We start from the raw sequence: 16,490 nt of genomic DNA on the forward strand, positions 1-16,490 counted from the left end.
CACACAAACAAGGACTCAGAACCACATTGTCCACATATGGAGTGCACGAGATTCCGGGGCGAACATAGAATGCGAATTTGTGCGTTTGGGACAGGTGAATCTGTGAAGGTGATGATTTCGCACAAGCTTTGAAAAAAGAAAGGTGTGAATGATACTTAGGATTATGAGATCTGAAAATTGAACTGTCTTTTCACTAGTAATCCATTCGCTCTTTGTCCCTAGTGCGCTGTCTACATTGAAATTTTGTCACACGATGACACAAAGCCATCAAATCTTGTGTATCATTTTCAAACAAGCCAGTGACCTTTCGAGCATCCATACAAGGTTTTCTGGAAGAAAAGCAAAGTATTGCTTTCTAAGTATGGAGCTGATTAGTCTTATCCCTAAAGGCAAAGAAGAGGCAGTGACAGTACCAGGTGTCAGGGACACAACCCTTAAGAAAAGTAAAACCAGCCCCCAAGTTAATAGCCGATGTTATGCTTAAAGGGGAAGGGGAACAATTCTTGGCAAAATGCCTCTCTCGGAGGCCGCTGGTGGACATCATACCAAATCGATGGCAGACAAAGTGAGAGAGTTACTGCCACCAGGTCTGTCTGCTGGCAGGCATTTCTCTCCTTCCAGCTGAACAAGAGCTCTGAGGAACAGAGCATGACTCTGCTCCTGGTATACGCACGGTCCAACCACGGGAAACATACTCTTTGTGGCTTTTGATTCTGTTTATCTCTGAAAATCCACACGACATGAACTGGTATTTTCTTGTTTCATTGATGTTGATTTAACCAATTAAATGACAATTTAGCCAGTTTGTCCACTGCTTATTTACGGGGAACAGCTGCTGGACCAACAGAAGCATTTTGACCTTAGTTAAGTGTTGAAGGAAATAGTGAAATATGTAAATGTCCTCAGATTGCCAGCACGAAGCATACACTGCGTGAATAAAATGACAGTGAGTTACGCCGCCTTTCCACGCTGGGAACGCGATGATTTAAGGGAAAAAGATCACACAAGATTTCAAAGTCTTTAGACAACGTCACTAATACCTTGAACAACCATTTTATAATTTCCAGTGACTTTTTACCAGCAATTTCATAGAAATATATATATTTATGGGAGAAGGAGCCAATGCAATGGGCAGTCCTTATTGGAAAGAAGAAGCTTCCCGGCACATTTTGAGTAAGCTAGTGCAAAGGCTCAGTGGGCCAACTGGTGCAGCACCAGCTTGTAATGGGTTCCACAGCTAGGGCATCGCTGGGGCTCGCCTTTGTGCAGCCAGAACAAGATGACGATACTATCGTCCCCTTTACAGATGCAGCCTGCTATTTGCTTCTTGGTGATAGATGGGACTAAATTAGGGTCTTCCTTGGTGCCTGCAGCTGCCTTTGGGGCTAGTATATTGTATGGGTCCGGTCCTTTCCGTGCAGCCTTCATGACCTCCCTCTCCAGCCCAGTCGCCTGGTCATCATCAGTAGGGACACCACCTCCAGATGCCATGGAGTGCACCGCGGCGACTCTGTTGGGACCCCGGGCACTGAGAGCCTGCGTGGCCACCGCTCCAGCTCCGCAAAGTAGCCTTGAAGACATCACGCCCACTACAGACAGCAGTACTTCCGGGAGCAGGCTCTGGAAAGAGACGTGATTTCCGGGGGAGGGCTTCCCCTTCATGGAAATATATTTACTACCACCTCGCAAGCTGAAAATCTCAGTCTTATGGCTTTGACTCTGATAGACTCTTGAGTTAGCACCCCATGGAATAGAGAACATAGACCTGCTAAAAACCTCGTCATATTTTTGAGGTCTTGACTCTATCTTAATATGCGGTACTAGCTGACAAACCTTCAAATACTTGTTGCCTTTCCTGAAAACCTGAAATTTAATCAGAATAAACTAGAGTGGGAGCATCGCATAGTTTTGGGGCAAGACAGTGAAAGCATACTCTAGTCCCATGGAATAAGAAGTGGCCCTCCTTCCTGATGAGGAGCGAAAGAATATACATTCCAGATCAGGAGCTGCACACCGTATTCCCAGTCTGAGTTAATCTGCTCTCATAAGATACCATATCCAGAACGGCAGCTAAAATTGGGGTATTACATGTTAAGTTTGCGATAGTCCACTATCACCTGCCATGATCCATCCGGATTCCGCAGGGGTCAGACTGATGAGTAAAATGGGGTTCTAATGAGGACACCATTTTGAATTGTTTGGTCAGACTTGGAATTATGTGAATCCTTGAGGGTGGCACTAACCTCTGCTATTCTTCTGAAAGGATATATTTACTATCGTAGTCGGAAGGAGTTGTTTTAAGAGCTTCTGCTTGGTCTTTCCTTCTATGATGTTTCCTGTTCCACAGTCAAGGAACTGTCGTGAGGATTCTGCCAGCTGCCAAGTGTGATCAACCTGATTCTGGACCCTGGAACCAAGGAAATAACCATTGCACGGTGGGAGGTGGAGGCAAGCAGGTGGGCAGGACACATGGACTCAGTGTGAGACAGACTTTATCAAGGACTTTATTTTCTGACACCCACATTTCTCGACTCTGACAGGGAAGTCACAGTGACATTTGGCTCCCTGGCTATCAGTGTCAACTCCAATGCTGTTCTTAAGAGCCCTGAAAAAAAACAGATATCCCCCTCTTTCTAGTATACGGTGCCTACGTACATAGATGGCCCTAGTTTCCTTTGGGAAGCATGCGGGGACTCAGTACCATATAGCCCGTGCAGGATATACTGTATATACAGGGGCGTTCCTGCAGGGAAGTGAGCTCTGGGTGGAGAACCAGCTTAGATCTTGAAATTGGGCAAGAGGTTGTAACTTTCCATTGGAGATCCCTGACTTTGGCTTCCTCATCATCCAAACTTGATCTCTTTTTAAAGCTTAAAACTGTACCAAGACTTTGAGTATATTAAGCAAGACCCATTTATCTTGACCCTGGAAACACCACGTTCTATTAGCCACTATAGACTCCCCCACAGACTCTGCTACAGACCCCATTTCAGACTACCCTCTGGGGAACCCTCCACTCCAGCTGTCATTACACACATACTGTCCTTACAGCAATCACGCCATCTAGCTCCTGATAATTAAGTTCTGCCTCTGCCACCGTGGAGATTCCATCACCCTTATTGTGACCAGAGAGAGCAGCTGCATAACTGCATCTCCTACTGTCAGCCCTGGCCCGCGGAAGGTGCCAGCACTGAGTCTGTTAGTGATGGTGCTGCTGGCGCCCCTCACCGCTGCATTCCTTGCCACCTTCGGAAATGAAGTGTCCTCCCAAGAAACACAGTCAGCTGATCTTGTATAAGAGGCCTTCTCTAGCACACCCACTTCTCTCAGTCTTTGATTCTTTCCTCCAGAGTCGGCCCAGGCAGTCCTGCCATCTTTGTTTGTGTTACGTAGGCCAACACTTTCTCCAAGTTGCTAAAAGTCATCCAAGTGGGATAGTAGACCCGACTCCCAGGGCTCTTGCCAAGGAGTTAGATCCTGAGTGATGGGAGAGTGCTCCCACACTGACAAACTCCCCATTAGCCAGCTTCCTATCCCCGCCCCTCCACTGTGATCCCAGCCCTTCACAGTTCACTCCCAGGCAGACTCACAGGGTCTTGCCGGGATGCGTCAGCCCGGATCTGCAGCTGCCTTGCTATAGAATCCCTGTCTCCCCTTGGCAGGTTTAGCTCTCCCCAAGTCACACGAATTTGGGGCCCTAATAATGGATCTTGTGGTCAGGAGCAGAGGTGCAGGCAATCCTGAGGCAGACAAGCTCTCTTTCAGAGAAGGCACTGTCTTCCAAGCAGGCAGTGGGGGCCACTTCTGCTGTCCTGCAGCTTTCAGGGGAATATCGCTGTTTAAAATTTTCGAGTACATCTACCTAGATAGCCCACTGTAAGCCTTAAGGTCCTATTCCTTCCCTAGCAAAGCCCTGAATTTATCTTCCCACCAAATCAACTCTTCTTGGCTCTTTTCTTTCACATCACAGAAAAGAAGCATCTGTTGAGAGCATTGGGTTAAATGTTGGAACAAAGAGAGAAAGGACTGGTGCCTTCCTCCATGGGCTTTAAGAGTATGATGGAAAGCAGAAAATGTACATCAAAAACATAAATACAGAGGGATCACTCTTTAAGCCATATCTCTTGAAGTCACTGTCCCAGTCCCTGACACACACATAGAAGTGTCCATGAATCACTCTGCGAGGGAAGCTCTCTCCCCAGTGAGCCAGCATAAAATGAGGGTCTAGGACATAGTCTCCACTCACTGTGCTGTTGAGAGCTAGCACTCCTCCCTTGCCCAAACCTAGCTTCACATTTCTTGGTCATTTCTGTCCTCTCCTTACCCCTTAGATTTGTCACACTCACTTAAGCTCACTTAGCATGGAACTGCCTTGGCTGCCTCCAGGAAGACTCTGTCTGGTTGAAACTGTCCCTCTGAGGCTGTCCCAGCTTAAATCGTGGCTTCCCGGCTGAACTGTGTGAGCCTATGAACTCAGGGACACACCAGTGTTGTGGAAAAACTGGGGACTGTTCATTTCTGAGCTCAGAGCACCTTTGTCCATGTTTGACCAATAAGCTAGGAACGGGAAACACATCCCAGGATAGACATTCGAAAAAGCAAGAGTGAAGAAAGATGAAAACAAACTCCAGGAAGACAAGTCACTGAAACAAAGCTGTCTGTTCCCAACACGAGGTAAAGAAGCCCCCCATCACTTTAGCTGGCCCTCCTTGATGCCCCATGAATCCCTCCCCCTTGCCCCTGAGACGTGGCTGTCCCAGCTCTTTCTACCCAGCACATAACTAGGGATGTGCTATCTGTTTCTTTCCCTATGTCAAACATGACTCAAGAGCAGAAACTGTCTTTATGATGCATCTCCCCACATCCACTTGGCCCCACTTGGGGACTGGATGGGAAATATCCTCCTTATGTAGAAAGGCAGGAAGCATTTCTGGCTAGAGGTGTCCACAGCTCCAACATATGTGAATCCAGGATAAGCCAAGGAAGTGGGCCAAACCACAAGCTGCTGAGAACTGAAGTAAATCTTGCCAGAGAAGACAGATATAGGAAGCAGCCGGGACAACCAAATATCAGGAGAACTGGGCAGAAGCCAAAAGTTTGAAAAAAGCATGTGGTCAGTGATTCACAGATGCTTAGAGACCGTGAGGACCTTAAAGGTCATATGACATAATTGAGACCCTGTGAGCTTAAGGAATAGGACTCCTCTCCATTCCCAAGTAATAAAAACAAGTAGGGCCTAGTTTTCAGAGGAACTGGGATACTGGGCAGAAGAAGAAAAAGGAACTTTGAAACTAGAAATCTGGGTACAAGTAGTGTTCAAGGTTAACCTTGTTCCTAGGGTATAAGGAAAGAATCAGTAACTGAATCAAATAAACAGTCAGCCTGGCAAGATCTTACCAAATGTATTACTAGGCAAAACGAAGACAAGTAGAAGTATTTTCCTGAATGGATGGATGGATGAATAAAAAGAATTGAAGACACTAGACCATCTACATACCAGGCTAGAGCTCCTTAAATTCTTACCTGCCGGGAATCTGATTGGTTCCAGATTCTGGACGTTCCAAGGACAAAGTGGCCCCCACTGTGGAGCTGCTCCATGCCGTAGGGTCAAAGTATGCACCGGAACATGGCAGAGCTTAAAGTAGGATGAAATAGCATGAGTGCCGACACATAAAGAAAAGAACCAAAGGCTGTGTCGTCCCGGGTTCATCTCAAGCTAGCAATGTTGGTAGCTTGGTCTTACATTCAACCTCTCAACCCACGTGACAGCCCATACCAACCCATCAGCCATGAGTGTGAGCCATCTTGGAAGTGGGTTCTCCCGCCTTCGGTCAAGGAACTGCAGCCAAGGCCAAGTAGACAAGACATGATCTGTGCCCTCCAGGCACTGCCCAAACTACCAAAACTGAACAGATAAATCGATTTGTTGATTTCAGGTACATTTTGGGATGGTTTTATACACAGCAATAGATAGCCTGAACTGTCCTGTTGTTCCTTCTCCTTCATTATTTCTTATGTTTGTCCCCTCCTCACCATCCGTCTTGCTACTCACTCACTTCAGGCGCTCATCATGTCTGACTGCAACGGAGTCTACCTAGTTTCCCGTCTTTTGCTTCCTTTCTTTCCCCCCCCCCCACTTCCCAAAGGCATACCCCCAATCTATTTTTCAGAGTAATTTTTCTAGAACATAAATCTGCTAGAAAGCCTTCCATGGCTTCACTCTGCCATCAGAATAAAATCCACTCTTTCTCCGTGGCTACATAAGGCTTTCCATGGCTAGGACCCTGCTCTCTCATTCAGGTTTCAAAGTCCCCCCCTCCTTCGCCATGCTCTACAGTCATGTTGACCTACTTACATTCCCCAAATGGGCCATGATTCCTCAGATTTCTGTGCATTTGAGGACGCTCTCTCCTCTTAGAATGCCTTTGCTCCACACACGCCAGGCTGACTCCAGGTAGACAACACTCAACGCAGGTACACCTCATTTTGAGGGCTTTTCTTCATCTCTCACCCCTTTCCACCTCCATCTTTCTCCTTCTTTTCCTTCTCACGGCTGCCCTGGAAGGGGTGACGTCACCGTGTTCCCAGAGAGCCCCCTGCATGCCTCTTTTCAGAGCTCACAACACTATTGTATCTGTATACTTATCCTTCTGCCTCCACCCTATTATTATGGGTTCCTCAGTGGTGGGAACAGCATTATCTCTGAATCCCCAAAGCACAGCACACTGTCTGAACAGCACAAGTATGTACAACTCAGAATTCTTGTTGAGTAAATGAATGCAAGTCTTTGTTTTCCTGTCTCCATGTTCTCTTGATTCTGGAAGCATGACTTCAGCGTCCTTCGGAAAACCACTTCTGCTGCAGTCTGTTTATGAGCTCTGCAGGAGGCTGATTCCACCTCTGACAGCTTTGCAGGAGGCTGATCCCACGAGAGTGAATTTACATAGGATCAAGCCAATCACCATTTTCCACCCCCCTGCCCCTTGTGCCCCATGATTGCTTCAGGGTTGGGGATTTAACCCTAGAGGATCCAAGAGGACAGAAAGACACTTGGCTGAGGCTTCTGGAAAGAGAGGCTTGTACTCTTTATTGAATTTGGGCCCCAAAGACGGGAGGCTTACAGCATCTTGCAAGCTTGGGGTGGGGAAACCAGAGCTTTTGGGAATTAGAGACAGGAGTTGCCACTATAAACGCCTGAGAAAGAAGCCAACCTAGGGGGAGAACTTCAGAGAGGAGAAGCCTGCCACACCGTTCCTTCCATCAGTCAGGCCAATTGGAAGCCATACCTTACTGGGCATCTCAGTTGTGGAAAATAGTAACTTCCCATTTCTGCTTAAGCCAGTCTGGGAACTTTGTTAAATGATATACTCATGGTGTCCTCCCTAAAGAAGTTCATGGTGTAGCAAAAATCACTCACAGTTTGGATAATCAGCCTCATGGTTTTATACTACTGTCTCAAAACTGCTCAGTTTTGTACCACAGTGCATTACCACCTCACACGGGTCAGAATGGCTACAATTAACAAGTCAGGAAATGACAGAGAAAGGGGAACACTCTCACACTGTTTGTGGGAATGCAAACTGGTGCAGCCCTCTGGAAAACAGTATGGAGGTTCCTCAAAAAGTTGAAAATAGAGCTGTACTACGACCCAGCAATTGCACTACTGGGTATTTTCCCCAAAGATACAAATGTAGTGATCTGAAGGGGCACCTGCACCCCAATGTTCATAGCAGCAATGTCCACAATAACCAAACTAACAAAACTATGGAAAAAAGCCTGATGTCCATATATATATATGGACATATATATATGTGTGTATATATATACAGATATATATACACATCTTCTTTATCCATTCATCTGTTGATGGACGTCTGGACTCTTTCCATAGTTTGGTTTTATATATATATATATAATGTAATATTACACGGTGTAATATTACACAGCCATCAAAAAATGAAATATGGCCATTTGCAATGACGTGAATGGAACCAGAGGGTATTATGCTAGGTGAAATAAGTCAATCAGAAAAATAATTATCCTATGATCTCACTGATATGTGGAATTTAAGAAACAAAACAGAGGATCATAGGGGAAGAGAGGAAAAAATGAAACAAGATGAAACCAGAGAGGGAGACAAATCATAAGAGATTCTTAATCATAAGAAACAAACTGAGGGTTGCTGGACTGGAGGGGGGTGGGGGGATGGGCACGTGATGGAACGAGCACTGGGTATATATAAGACTGATGCATCACAGACCTCTACCTCTGAAACTAAAAATACATTATATGTTAATTAATTGAATTTAAATTAAAAAATGTTTTTTAAAAAACTGTTCAGTTTTACATCTTATTATTTGGTTGTATTAGCTTCCCGACGAGATTGTCTGCTCTGTTGGGTCTAGATCTTAGATCTTCTCCAACCGAATGTGCTCTTATGAAGGACACTCAACTTGCCATACTGATCGTGCAGAAATAAGTGAAGACCAGATGAGAAGAAGCAAAGGTGATTTATTCGGAACTTGCCACAGCAAGAGACACAGCTATCGTCACTTGAGTTTTGGCAGACTCACCGGCAGGCAGAGGAATGGGAAAGCCTCACAGCAGAAGGAAGGGGAGGGTTCAGGTGTGCCCTGATTGGACACGTGGCCTGGGGCCGCTGGAGGCGGGCTGACCGGAAGCAGGGCATTTGGTGTGATTGGTTAGGGGTCATATTTGGTTGGTCTTTCTCTGGTTGGTCTTAAGCTGGAAGCAGGAACAGGAATTGGGAAGCCGTCAGTTAGTAAGTCTTGGCCATTTGGGACCGATGGGTACAGTTACTGTTTGCTTTCCTGCACTGCTACTCGAGATAGTAGTCTGACTTCCTGTGAGTCTGATTGACGGCAGGGCTGGCTTCCGGGCTAATTGCTGCAGGCTGTGAGTCCGTTTTATTTTCACCTGTGGTCTGGCCATTGTCAGTTTGTACATTTAGTCTATCGATTGAATCCTTTCCGTCACCTACATCAAAAGACCGACTTTTCAGGAATAGTTGTTAATTGTTTAAAAAAAATAGTTGGAAATTGTTGTCTTTATTGCTAAAACTTAAATAGAAATGTGTCTACTATTTCCAATGCTTAAGGGTTGATTCAAATCCAGTCTGGTTTTGGAGAATCAAATTCAATCTGTGGTGATATTTAAGACAACCTCAAAAAGAGAAAAACAACTCAACCCACACAAACCAGACAGTAATGGATTGGATGCTGAGCCTCGTGGTCAACAAAATGAGCGAGAAGGGCATTTCTCAGCCCATGTAGGGGTCTTTGGAATGGCCTCAGTAGAAGCTGAAAAGTTACTGAAGATTAGGAATGACAAGTTTTCCTTATTAGGCAGAAGTTCTGGAGAATTACTGATACAATTCACACAGTAAATAATATACCAAGTAGATACAACCTAAGTGCACCTACCCAGGGCCATAGTGTATATTTTTAGGCGGAAGGGACTTGAAACGTGCACACCAAATTTTTTAACAAAAAAGGAATGAGATTCTAGGATAAGCTTAATCTTTGTAAAAGTTCCCCTGTTAAAAAAACAGTTTATCAGTAGGAAAGCTTCCTGATAATCAACTTGACAATGTCACAGCTACATTTTCACAGTATATGTTCACAAATTTTAATTACTGGAATTAAAAGAAAGCAGCACATATGGTAAGACCGTCTTAAAATGTAAAGTGACAGATGTCTATAAATATTAAAATTCCATAATTATCAGTATAGTTCATTAATTATCTGTCTTTGGATCATAAAAGTAAGAACGATACTTATTCACAAACATCCAGTCATTTAATGGGGAAAAGAAGCCGTGGCAAGCTAAGGCCTTTACAGGGTACTACTTTACTTTTAATAATCATACAGTCAGAAGTATTGTGTTGACTTCTTTTTTTTTTTTTTAAAGATTTTATTTATTTATGTGACAGAGAGAGAGACAGCCAGCGAGAGAGGGAACACAAGCAGGGGGAGTGGGAGAGGAAGAAGCAGGCTCCCAGCGGAGGAGCCTGATGTGGGGCTCGATCCCGGAACGCCAGGATCACGCCCTGAGCCGAAGGCAGCCGCCTAACGACTGCGCTACCCAGGCGCCCCTGTGTTGACTTCTAATACACTTTCATAGCATGGATACGGCAAACCAGAGCTTAATTTGAATCTACGCAGACTCAATTTCCTCAATATTTTTTCTGAGGACTGAAGAACAGTGGATCCAGTAGAAACTTGCATATTGATGGAAAATAATTAGGCTATTGCTTGACCTGTTTGGTATCAACATTAATATTAGAGTCAACAAAAGAGGAATATTTGGCTTTCCTTCTACTGAGGAACCTTACTGGGGGTTTGGGCAGAGTGATTTATGGCCCCCTCTCAAGATGATCTAAACCAGGGCTCCTCAGAGTTGAAGGAGCGTACAAATCGCCTGGGGATCTGGGCCTAGGGTGGGGCCCGAGTCTGCGCTTCTGCAGAGAGACGTTATGCTGCCCTCCCAAGGATTTTGAGTAACAAGATCTGGATCATCAGCCACCAAAGACCTTGAAAGTGCCTTACAATTACCAACATCTTCCTCTAGCTTGACTTGTCAAAAATTTCACGAGCATCTTTAAAGACACGTTCATAATTTATTGTCAGTCCTTTAGCCCTGATTGCTTTAGGGACATTGGTTCTCGAAGGTCGAACTTCTCAATGGAAATCTCCATGAGCCCAGGCGCAGGGCAAACACCTGCCTATCACAGACCATGGAGCACCGATTGGGAGAGCTTGCAAGTCCCGCTGGCTAGGGAAGAGCACTGCTCAAAATGGTCATTGATTAGTGTGAACAGGGAAGGGTATTATGAACGCTGTATTATGAATACAGAAGGCTCTGTATTGTGAAAGATTCTGAAGTTGTCCGGGGAAACATTTCTACTTGCCCTTTCAAATTAGTCATAAATAAGTGAACTGGCTTTGACTATGGAGATAGTCTGTATTATTAGATAAGTTCCTCGGAACAGAGGAAACGGCACGCTCCTTTCCCCTGTGCCTGGAGGGCAGGGGCTGGACAGGCACCCTTCTTGTTTACCGCTCACACGTTGCCAGTGGCCAGGTGAGAAGGGAGGATTGTGGGGTCTGGCACCTGGAACTCCAGGAGCGCCCCCGGCCGGCTCAGGTGCTTCCCTGGTAACCTGCCTACCGACTGCTTGATTCTCCAGCTCATCCTAAGTGTCCAGGGATCCTTAAGGGGTTCTCCGGTCAGACGTTCGCCTCCTCTTTCCTCACCCAGTGCACCTGACCCATGTCCGTTTTCTTCAAGGCAGGGATGCATTACCAGCAAATTATCCAACTGTGACGTGAAAAAAACATTTGGATATTTTTTTTTGTCTGAATCCTCTCTCCATCTTTTCATATTCAAGTGTTCCCTGTCCTTCAAGGTCCCAGGGGGATGTCACCTCGTCCTCAGAGCCTTCCTGGGTGCCCGCAGCTGACTGAGCTCCACCCCATAGAATGCAGTTACTTCTCACGGTGCCCACCCCCGTCTGCCTGGTAGTGTAGACGAGTGCCCAGTCTCCCCTAAAACACTGCAAGCCCCAGGAGGGCAGAGACTGTGTCTCCTTCATTTCCAGCAGGCACTCGAGGCAGATTTGGGGATGAAGGGATAAATACAGGCATTAGTAGGGACTAATGCCTGCTAAAGTGTTATTGCAAAAAGGACACTTGGCTTGTTCTTATAATATGTGTCACCTTACCTTGGATAATGGTAGTGCCTCTGGGATAGCATGTTAAAATGTAGAAATCATTGTAGTAAGTGCCTTTTATGAACCGTTTTTAAAACTACTAATTTCCAATGCTGTGTCATGCACGTGATACTGTGGGATCAGAGCCTCTGCTCTTTTGCCCCCGAATTACAGCCAGCGGGTGGCTGCCTGCGCCCCAGTTGGCAAAGTTGCCTGGTTCATAGCTCTGGGCTCCACCAGAAGGTCACAGCCAGGGACTCGTGGTGTGAGCACAGCAGTTAATCCTCTGCTACAGCTGAGGAGAAGGGGGGAGTGTGTTCTCAATCTATTATCAGGCTTGATGGGTTTCCCCCACTCTTATTCTTTTTAAAAGTAACACTCCTTGTTCCCCCAAATCTATTTTACTAGACTCAAATTGCTAGTCTGTTTTATTCTAATTTTTCTCTAGATGGTCTTATTTTGTTCTATTTCTTTTTTCCCCTATTTCTTGTAGGGTTTCACCTCGTCTTCTCTATTCGCCAATTCTTTGAACCCTTTGTGTATTTCTTGTCTAGTGTTTGCAATGGACTGACTGCTTATGTCCCCCCGAAATTCATATTCAAACCCAATTCTCAGTGTAAAGGTAAACTCCTATCTGATATAATGGTACCAGGGAGGTGGGGCCTGTGGGAAGTGCTGAACCCCTCTCGAATGGGATTAGTGCCCTTATAAAAGAGACCCCACAGGGGTGTCTGGGTGGCTCAGTTGCTGGTTAAGCGTCTGCTTTTGGCGCAGGTCATGATCCCAGGGTCCTGGGATCGAGTCCCACATCTGGCTCCCTGCTCCGCGGGGGTCTGCTTCTCTCTCTCCTCCGCGCTTGTGCTCTCTGTCACGATTGCGTGCTCTCTCTCTTAAATAAATAAATAAAATATTTTTAAAAATTTTAAAAAAGAGACCCCACAAACGTCCCTTGCCCCCTTCCACCCAGTGAGGGCCCAGGAAAAAGATGGCGGCTATGAATCAAAAAGCAGGTTTTTATCAGACACTGAATCTGCCGGCGTCTGGACCTTGGCTTCCAGCCTCCAGAACTGTGAGCAATAAACTTCTGTTGTCTGTAAGCCCCCCAGTCTATGATATTTTGTTACAGAGGCCCAAACAGACCAAGACACCATCTAAAGTGTGGTATCAAAAATGGTTGTCTTGGGGCACCTGGGTGGCTCAGTCGGTGAAGCATCTGCCATTCAGCTCAGGTTATGATCCCAGGGTCCTGGGATCGAGTCCCGCATCAGGCTCCCTGCTCTGCGGGGAGTCTGCTTCTTTTTCTGCCCCTCCACTCGTTCTCTCAATCCCTCTCTCTCTCAAATAAATAATAAAATCTTTTTTTTTCAAATGGTTGTCTTATTCTCTCTCATTTATTTAAATTTTCTTAGGGATTATTCATCACCTGTTCTTTTATCAGTGTCCCAATTTTATGCATTTTTACATTATTATTTCAATTGTTTTTCCACTTAACAGCCAAATGACCCCAACCAAAACAAATAAGAACCCAAATCGAGGGAACTACAGCGCTGTCGCTGTGGCCGCCGCTCCACCCTACGTGACATTTCACCAAATTTACTTCAGACTTTTTATTTCCTTGGAAAATGAAAAACAGCTTAAGGAAGTTCTTTTCCATTCTTATTTTAGTAAAAACAAGATGTTATCATGAATTGACACTGAATTTTATCAAGTGCTATTTCGGTGTTTTCCAAGATGCTCTCATTCTTTTCCCTTTAAATCTGTCAACGTGACAAATAACAGAAACACGATTTTCTAATTTTAAGCTATCTTTGCGCTCTGCAATAAATCCAATTTGCTCATGATATATTCTTTTATTTATATATTGCCGATGCTCAGTTTGCCAAAATTTATTTAGGGTTTTTGTGACTGCGTTCCCTTATGAGGGTCTTTACAACTGTCCTTTCTCGCGCTGTTCTGGTCAAGATTGTATTCACTGGGAGAATTTCTTCTTTTTCTATTTAAAAGAGTTTTTAGGGGCACCCTGGGTGGCTCAGCTGGTTAAGCGTCTGCCTTTGGCCCAGGTCATGATCCCAGGGTCTTGGGATCGAGTCCCACAGCAGGCTCCTTGCTCAGCTTGTGCTCTCTCTTGCTCACTCCCTTTCTCAAATAAATAAATTTTAAAAATAAAATAAGAAAATAAAAGAGTTTTTATATCATCTAGGGAATCCTTTGTTATACACTTAGCACTTCTGGGGGGGTTGACTGGTTGATTTTCTTTAACCACTGATAAAATTCTTCCATGATTATTGATATATTCAGGTTTTCTGTTGCTTTTCAGGTTCCTTTTGGTAAGTTACACTTACTTTGCGAAATCATTTTATTGGTTTTCCTATTTATGACATCAAATTGTGACACGCATTCTCTTCTGGTTTTCAGAATCTCTTCTTTCTTCCTCTTACCTAGTGTCTCCATTTTAGTCCCTGCGTGTTACGTGGGCGCCTCATCTCGTTTTTTCCAGCTCAGTTTTGCGCGCCCACCTTACTCTTTCATTAGCCTTTGCCCTGAATCAGCTTTGGGTTTTACAATCTCCTCAGTTGTTTGTTTGTTTTCTTTTCTTTTCTTTTTTTTTTTTTTTTAAGATTTATTTATTCGACAGAGAGAGTCAGCCAGCGAGAGAGGGAACACAAGCAGGGGGAGTGGGAGAGGAAGAAGCAGGCTCATAGCGGAAGAGCCTGATGTGGGACTCGATCCCCTAACGCCGGGATCACGCCCTGAGCCGAAGGCAGACGATTAACCGCTGTGCCACCCAGGCGCCCCCTGTTTGTTTGTTTTCTATTTCATCAGTTTACGCTTTTTTCCGTTCTTTTAAGATTTTATTTATTTATTTGACAGAGAGAGAGACAGCCAGCGAGAGAGGGAACACAGCAGGGGGAGTGGGAGAGGAAGAAGCAGGCTCTCAGCGGAGGAGCGCGATGTGGGGCTCGATCCCAGGACCCTAGGATCACACCCTGAGCCGAAGGCAGACGCTTAACCGCTGTGCCATCCAGGCGCCCCCAGTTTATGCTTTCAATTAGTGATTCATCACTTGCGTACCACACCCAACGCTCATCACCTGTGCCCTACTTAACACCCATCCCCCATTTAGCCCATCCCCCACCCACCTCCCTTCAGCAACCCTCGGTTTGCTCTCTAGAGTTAAAAGTCTGTTTTCTGGTTTGCCCCTTTTTTTTATTTCCCCTATGTTCATCTGTTTTGTTTCTTAAATACCACATATGAGTGAAATCAAATGGTATTTGTCTTTCTCCAACTGACTTATTTCACTTAGCATAATATACTCTAGCTCCATCTATGTCTTTGGAAATGGTAACATTTCAATTTTTTTATGGCAAAGTAATATTCTGTTGTGTGTGTCTGTGTGTGTTTGTTTGTGTATGTCTGTGTGTGTATCATTATATATATATATATATATATATATATATATATCACATCTTTTTTATCTATTCATCCGTTGATGGACATTTGGGCTCTCTCCATAATTGGGCTATTGGTAATATTGCTATAAACATCAGGGTATATGTACCCCTTCAAATCTGTATTTTTGTACCCTGTAAGAAATACCTAGTAGTGCAATTGCTGGATCATAGGGTAAATCTATTTTTAACTTTTTGAGGAACTTCCATACTGTTTTCCACAGTGACTGCACCAGCTTGCATTCCCACCATCAGTGTAAGAGGGTTCCCGTTCCTCCACATCCTTGCCAACATCTGTTGTTTCCTGTGTTGTTAATTTTAGCTATTCTGACAGGTATGAGGTAATATCTCATTATGGTTTGGATTTGTATTTCCCTGATGATGAGTGATGTTGAGTATCTTTTCATTGGTCTGTTGGCCATCTGTATGCCTTCTTTGGAAAAATATCTATTCATGTCTTCTGCCCATTTTTTAACTGGATTATTTGTTCTTTGGGTGTTGAGTTTTAGAAGTTCTTTATATATTTTGGATACTAACTCTTTATCAGATATGACACTTGCAAATATCTTCTCCCATTCCAAAGGTTGCCCTTTAGTTTTGTTGATTGTTTCCTTTGCTGTGCAGAAGCTTTTTATCTTGATGTAGTCCCGATAGTTTATTTTTGCTTTTGTTTCCCTTGCCTCAGGAGACGTATCTGAGAAAAAAGTTGCTGCAGCTGATGTCAAGGAAGTTACTCCCTTGTTCTCCTCAAGGATTTTGATGGGTTTTTATACAGCCACTAGGTCATGCCAGTTATGTTCTTAAAACCTTATATCTCTTTTCCTACTTTTTATTTCCTTGATCTCAATTACACAGTGATGTGTTAAAAATCTGTGTAGCTATAATTCATTCTCTAGTAATCACCCAGCAAGTATAACATGACTTATTGGCTTATTCTGTTGTTGCTCCGCCATATTTTATGACAATGACTTCCTCCAACTCTTCGATACTTACCTCAATTCTCTTGAGTGGCTCCCAACTTCTCACTCAGGGGTGAACATCTAGCTCTGAAATACTTTGGACACACTGTATATTATTTTTGTCTTTCACACTCAAGAGAATCGGAAGTCATTTCTACTTGAAGTTCTTGGAATGCAAGAGTTGTTTGGTTACTAATGAATCATGTCATGCTTTTCACCTACAGTCACTGTGCTCATCTTAGATAAGGCACATAATGAGTGGTCATCAAATTCTTGTGACTGGTAATACTGATGATGTCCGGTGAGTCACCAGAAACTTTGGAGAGCAGAGTTTTGAGTTAGGTATTTTTA

At 44.4% G+C, this 16,490-nt stretch overlaps 1 protein-coding gene across 1 annotated transcript; it reads right to left on the bottom strand.

The window, feature by feature from the left end:
• Positions 1 to 1,160: 1,160 nt before the first annotated feature.
• On the bottom strand, positions 1,161 to 1,693 carry LOC103679714 (cytochrome c oxidase subunit 5B, mitochondrial-like). Its single transcript, XM_040643162.1, has one exon. The coding sequence runs from the start codon at positions 1,660 to 1,662 to the stop codon at positions 1,192 to 1,194; it is 471 nt and encodes a 156-aa protein (XP_040499096.1). The 5' UTR covers positions 1,663 to 1,693; the 3' UTR covers positions 1,161 to 1,191.
• Positions 1,694 to 16,490: the final 14,797 nt, after the last annotated feature.

This window comes from Ursus maritimus, unplaced genomic scaffold, assembly GCF_017311325.1.
Source record: "Ursus maritimus isolate PB19 unplaced genomic scaffold, ASM1731132v1 scaffold_28, whole genome shotgun sequence".
NCBI lineage: Eukaryota > Metazoa > Chordata > Mammalia > Carnivora > Ursidae > Ursus > Ursus maritimus.